Source organism: Epinephelus moara, chromosome 13, assembly GCF_006386435.1.
Source record: "Epinephelus moara isolate mb chromosome 13, YSFRI_EMoa_1.0, whole genome shotgun sequence".
In the NCBI taxonomy this organism is placed as follows: domain Eukaryota; kingdom Metazoa; phylum Chordata; class Actinopteri; order Perciformes; family Serranidae; genus Epinephelus; species Epinephelus moara.
In genome coordinates this window covers 36864078-36870972 of record NC_065518.1, presented here as the reverse complement: position 1 = coordinate 36870972, position 6895 = coordinate 36864078, and the positions used below count along the sequence as shown (strand labels likewise).

The following is a 6895-nucleotide window of genomic DNA, read 5'->3' as shown; positions in this document are numbered from 1 at the left end:
ACATGGCAGTCAACAAAAAAAAAAAAATCACCAAGAGCGGAACTAAGCAGGAAATAGGCCATGATTTCAGATATCCTTGAGCAATCCTGAACTCAGTAGAGATATCCCATACTAAGTCCTAAATGTACATGTAACCTGCTGCCTCTGCACGTCCATTGCAAGACTCCCTACACCTACCCCTGGGCTCCGGTTGTGACTTCTTTTCTTTACAGTTGCAGTGGAGTGTCCTGTGAAGAGAAGGAGGCACCAGATGCAGGATTTAGGATTGTGATTGAGACCTTGACTGCGTTTTATTACACAAAACACTCACTAAAATCTCTGCTACTGGCTATCACAGTGGCTGCTGGCATCCCATCCTCAACAAATCTTCAACCTAGCAGGTCAAGAGAAAATAAACTCTTTTCAAGAAATAAATATCTTACTCAAACAATAATTAACATTAAAATATAATACATGACTTAAAATAAACACAACTGTCAAGTTAAACTAAATACGAGTCTCTGAAATACATTACCACCGGAAAACATACACTCTCAAATAAGCATTCTAAAATAATAATACTGTAATATAGTGCAGGAGGCTGTTACAATTCTTATCTTACAGGGCAAGACAAAATGAAGTTTGAGGTAGGGATGCACCGAATATTCGGTAACCGAATATATTCGGCCGAATATTGCAAAAAAACACACATTCGGTATTCGGTGGAATACGTTAAAAGCAAGGCCGAATAATAGCGGTGTGTTTTGATAACGCAATCAAACAGTGTGCCCACGGGCCGAGTAAAATGTCGGCAGTGTGGTGATCCGTCCGTCACCGCACTCGCATTTGCGACTAAAAATAGTTTTGAGCGAGCAAAATAGGCTTAAATCCACTGGTTGTGGGTTGAACGGGGGTCACAGACACAGACAGTAATGTATTCCTGTCAAATATGGCGGCCATCGGCTTACCAGCGACAGAGAAGTCGGCTCCAATAATATCCTCTTCTTGGCGCCAATTTTGGTACCGTGACAACACTAATCTGGAGGGGGTTCATCTGCAAAAACTAATGAAAAACTAAACAACGATATTCGGTATTCGGTACTCGGTATTCGGCCAAGCGTTTAATATTATTCGGCTTCGGCTTCAGCCACAAATTTTCATTTCGGTGCATCCCTAGTTTGAGGAACATGGCATCATTAACAGAGCAAATCTCAAAGCTATGGTATCTAACTATGAAATAGTAACCACCACCATAAATATTCTACTGGTTTAAGCAGGAAGCTGCCTTACGTACACATCAAGTTGCATACATGTCCAATAAAGGGGAATAAAAGGCAACATATATATATATATATATATATATGCATCTGAAATGTAAAGGAGTAAAGGTATAAAACAAGCATAAAATGGAAATATTCAAGTAAAGTACAAGTACCTTGAAAATGTGATTAAGTAGGCCTACAGGACTTCAGCACTGGGATGGTTTTTGCTATGGGCAATGTACTTAGTTACATTCCCTTACTGTTTTCAAAAATACATTTAACTTTTTTTCCACTTCTAGTCAATAAATGTTTAATGATAGTAGTTTAATAATAACTAACTAATAACTACTTATATATTTTTTTATATTTTTTGCATCACAATTCACAGTTATTCTGGACAGTGAACAACAGTTTTTGAGGTATAATGATTCAATGATTAAGACATGTACTTTGGATGTAAATAAGGTGCCAGGATGCATAAAAAAGTATCAAAATAGTGCTTGTTTATTAGAAAGATTCTTCCTGGGGAAGAATCCTTGCGGAACCCTCTACAGAGCCCCCAGTATCCTCAAACCCCAGAAACGCGCCTGCTACGCTTTCACTCCCACCACATGTGTAAGTTCTTTGTAAAATGTTGATGGTTAATTGATTCAAACTTTGTACACCTGATTAAGTGCATGTGCACGTACGAGTGATCAACCAATGGCATCAAATCTCACTCCAGCCAGGTACCAAAAGTTGGAAAACCTGGTGATATTCAGCCTGCTGTAGAGTAATGCAGCACCAGAGCCTTCAACCATGCTTTCATTCTGTTTCTCACAGCAATTCTATTATTCTACCACATTAAACATGATAATGACCTGCTAATGCTGATGCTATATGTTGCTCCTCTAGCAGTACTCTTCTCCCTGTGGGTCCGGCAGGTCATTGAGGTCCAGGAAGATGGAGGTGTTGGAGAGTTTGCGGCTATTAGATGACAGATCCAGCAGCTCCTCGGCCGTGTTTGGCACAGAGCTGATGTACATGTCCCATACCTGCTCCGGAGAGTCCAGCTCCAGCAACTTCTGCTTGATCTTCAAGTTCTTCTCAATGTTCCTCCGCTTATGCTTGAACTCCAGGATGGTTTTGGTGTAGCGGTTGATGGTGGTGACTGAGGACGCCATGCAGGCTGTGAAGGAGCTCCACGCCAAACTAAAGGAAAAAGACAAAGTTTGAGCCTCTTCATTTAAACTACGACAGTATTCATCCAGATGTATCAGCTAAAAATGTAAAAATATATCCTGGAATTGCTACAGATGTAAATCACCCTGCAAATGACCTAAAAATACGGACGAGATAAAAAAGTGCTTCATGAACTAGAAGCCAGAGGGCATTAAAAACAAGACTTAAAGATTTAAACGTCAACTTAACCAAACAAACTTGATTTATTTATTCCATTGAAATATCATTGATGTATTATAGAAAAGTGATTTATCTTTTTATAAATGACAAAAGGCACATCTGCCTCATTTTCGCTGTGGTATCGTGATACTACTCAGAACCATGATATTTTCACTGGTATCATACCGTGGGTCCCAATTTTGGTACCGTGACAACACTAATCTGGAGGGGGTTCATCTGCAAAAACTAATGAAAAACTAAACAACGATATTCGGTATTCGGTACTCGGTATTCGGCCAAGTGTTTTTGTCATGATTAAGTAATCATTTTTGTGTGACAGGTAAACAAAACATGTCACGGTAAATTTATTGGATTATTTTGGAGGCCCTATTTTTTACAGGCTTCCATATTAACAATTAGAAAATGTTCATTTGAGTACAATATATAAGATGTGTGTACTTTTGGTCTGAGGCTGTTTTTCATAATCAAAATTAATTCTTACTGCATACTTCAGACAATGTGCCTCCTACTTTGTGTCAAAAAGTTTGTGTTTGATAAGATAAGATAAATCTTTATTAATATAAATCTTTATTGTCATTGTACAGTCATACTTGTGTACCACAGCACAACGAAATTGGGATACTGTCCACTTTGGTGCAGAAGAAGGCCTGTATTATCAACGATAAAAAACAAGATAAAATAAAATATATGAAGAGTAGAAAAATATATACAAAACATACAGAAAATACAGTTCAGTGTGATGGCCTTTGGTCCTTTCCTGTGTCAACATGACAATACCAAAACACCACTGGCACAAAGCCAGCTTAGTGTTCTGAATAATCTCCAAGAAAGGTGTAAATAAAGTAATTAAAGTTTTGTAACAAAGTATAGAAAAAAAACCCATTGGTACCACAGTCTTCCTGTCAGTATAAATGCCATAGGCTGTGTGAACTTACATGTATGACCAGCTGTAGTCCCATGTTTGAGGTTTCCAGTCCTCTTGGCCCAGACTAACAGTCAGCTGGAATGCTGTGGTGAACATCATGTGGGCCACCATACCCAACAGACCTGTCAGACAGAGAGGGGACCAGAGATGAGAAAAAAGTCACATCCTGTATTGACATCCGACTCTGACCAATCACTGCACTTCTCTTCAGTCACCACTTGGTGGCAGTGTTATTTAATGCTAGGCTGAATACCCGCTAACAAAGATTACCTACCTTCTACCTTATGTGAGTGCCACAAACTAGATTAGTTCTCCACATTTCCTCCCAGATATGAGAGCCAAGCCCCCGTTTTGTGGCAGGCATTCAAATAAGTGTCTTTTTTTTCGTGTGACCTTTGCTCACAATCATGGGTGTCTGATTATGTTTTAGAATGGGGGAGCAAAATTGAAAAGCTACATAATCGGCAGGGGGGGTCTAAGGGTCGTCCCCAAAATGTAATTTTAAACAATTTCCTGCAGTTTTACACAACCTATACTTGTCTGGATTAGTTAGATGAAGGAAGTTATAAACCAAGAATATATCAAGAACAGTATATTTGGGTGGATTGGAACAGAAAATGCTTGAAAATGAAAAATGACTGTTCCATATTTGAAATTATATAAAATATGATTTAGGCTAAAATGGTAGAAGTTTGTGTAACAAAGTCAATTATACAGTAGCAATATGTGTAACAGAGCAAAAAACATTAGCAGTTATTACTATTAGTAATGTGTAGTATTATAATTACACAATCTGTGTAAATAGCTATAACCTCACGTTAGGCCTCCAGAGTCAATATGTGAAATGTTTCTTCAGTTTCTGTAACCCTACAGAAAGCAAAATGCAACATTTGTAAAAAGGCGGATCAACGTCAAACATAAGAAAGCATCTCACAGACAAACACCCGATTGTGCAGATGTGTCTCATGTTTAAAAAATAATTAAAATAATAAATAATAAAGTCTGACAATTTTTTATGACATTTCAATGACAGTTCATGAGAGATTATAGATTAAAATATATCAATAAATACTTGCTTCGGAGATCACTGTGTCACCACTCTGTCTTGAAAGGGTTAAAGGGTTCAGAATCCCATATCATGTACTGGCTTATCTTTAACATTCATAACAGTTCTATCTCCAACTTTATATGCCTCATTTTTATATATTCTTTGATGAGTGTCCATGGTCCATCTCAGCCATCTCTATAAAGCCCCTGTAAAACTGAGGCTGCACGCTCCATCATTAGTTTTATAAAATCCTTCAGGCAGTTATTTAAACAGAAACAATTTAGTTTCTATACTTTCCAATTTATAAGGATGATCCTTTTCATCGAAAGAAATGCCAGTGTTTACAGACATATTATTTTACACCATCCACTTTAACTCCCAACAAACACGCCTGGGCATACAGCCACATCTAGCTTTGAACATAACGAATTTTCGATTCCTTCCCAAAATGTTCTTATTTCTGGGCAGTGCCATAACTTATGTACTAAGGATTCTCTTTTTCCACAGCCGCAGCCATGCCAGCATAGGTCTGATATATTATGATTAATTTTATTCATCTTATGTGGACCTATATATGTTCGGTGCAAAATCTTCATCTGTAGATAAGTAGAGTGTATGTTGTATTTTAGTGTCCCATTGTTAAGGTGGTAGGTGTTTACCCAGATCATGTTCCCATTGTTGTAGAACTTAATCCATATTACTATAGGAGTAGAGTGAAACAAGTCTGAATACTGTGCCTCTATTTGTTACAATCTGTTTTCATTTATTATCCATGTTTTTATCTGAGGCCAGTGTGGAACCTTGAGACACAGGCTTCTGTAATATGGATTTCGATGGTAAATACTGTAAAAAAAATTCAAATCAATAAGATTAAGATTGGGGCGGCAGTAGCTCAGTCCATAGGGACTTGGGTTGGGAACCGGAGGGTCGCCTGTTCAAGTCCCTGTCCGGACCAAAACATGGAGTGTGGACTGGTAGCTGGAGAGGTGCCAGTTCACCTCCTGGGCACTGCCGAGGTGCCCCTGAGCAAGGCACCGAACCCCCCAACCGCCCAGAGCGCCTGCCATGGGCAGCCCACTCTGACATCTCTCCACTTAGTGCATGTATAGGTCCAGTTTGTGCATGTGTGTGTTCGGACCTGTGTGACCAGAGTGAAAAATTGAATTTCCCCTCGGGGATTAATAAAGTATATAAAATTTAAAAAAAAAAAAAAAAATTAAAATTAGCTTTAATTTCACTGACTGTCATAATTCTCTCCTGCTTTACAATTTGTCCCAATTTCCTAATGTTATGGCTTCCCCACTCCTTATTAAAAAGACCCTCCAGCAGTGAACAATGGCTTATTTCATAATGGACAGTGGGGTAACACTAATCCATTGACTGCACATTTATTTTGTATAAACTTTGCTACACATCAATCACATGAAAAAATAATAACCCGATTCTTAATATCTATACATATATATAACCTTTCAATCAATCAATCAATTTTATTTATAAAGCCCAATATCACAAATAACAATTTTCCTCAGAGGGCTTTACAGCATACAACATCCCTCTGTCCTTTGGACCCTCACAGCGGATAAGGAAAAACTCCCCCCAAAAAAACCTTTAACAGGGGAAAAAAATGGTAGAAACCTCAGGAAGAGCAACTGAGGAGGGATCCCTCTTCCAGGACGGACAGACGTGCAATAGATGTTGTACAGAACAGATCAACATGATAAATTAACAGTAATCTGAAAATGATACATGAAGAGAGACAGAGAGAGATGCAGGACAGACAGTAGCTTACAACATTAATTTAAGTAATAATATTATAATAATAATTACAGTTATTGTGGTACAATATGTTGTAGGTATATATTAATATATAATAGTATATGTATGTGACAATAATCATATGTGTATAATCATAGTAGAAGTATGACTAATGATAACAGCAGCAGCAGGAGGCATCAGGCAGGACCACGGCAGCAGCACAACCACACACGTCACACCATCCAGGCACCACTGCGATATGAGTTAACCTGCCAGACAGTGGAGCACAAAGGCTCCGGAGAAGAACCCGAGTTAGTGACATGCAGTAGAGCCGAGTTAGCGAGATGCAGTAACAGGACATGAGTCGCAGCGGTGCCTGGACAGCGTGACGTGTGTGGTTGTGCTGCTGCCGTGGTCCTGCCAGATGCCTCCTGCTGCTGCTGCCGTCATTAGTCATACTTCTACTGTTATTATACACATATGACTATTGTCACACATGTATACTGCCAGATATTAATACAT

The 6895-nt window shown here is 38.7% G+C and overlaps 2 protein-coding genes across 3 annotated transcripts in view; one reads left to right on the top strand and one right to left on the bottom strand.

Moving 5' to 3' along the window:
- The window catches only part of LOC126399933 (glucagon-like peptide 2 receptor), a 346627-nt gene that overhangs the window by 57975 nt on the left and 281757 nt on the right, over positions 1–6895 (top strand). The window lies entirely within an intron of this gene.
- The window catches only part of LOC126399962 (germ cell-specific gene 1-like protein), a 122228-nt gene continuing 117464 nt past the window's right edge, over positions 2132–6895 (bottom strand). The window contains exons 2-3 of the mRNA XM_050060331.1: positions 3578–3689; positions 2132–2432 (exon numbers count right to left, since the gene is read on the bottom strand). Of these exons, the coding sequence (XP_049916288.1) occupies positions 2132–2432; positions 3578–3689 (413 nt within the window). The remainder of the gene's footprint in view (positions 2433–3577; positions 3690–6895) is intronic.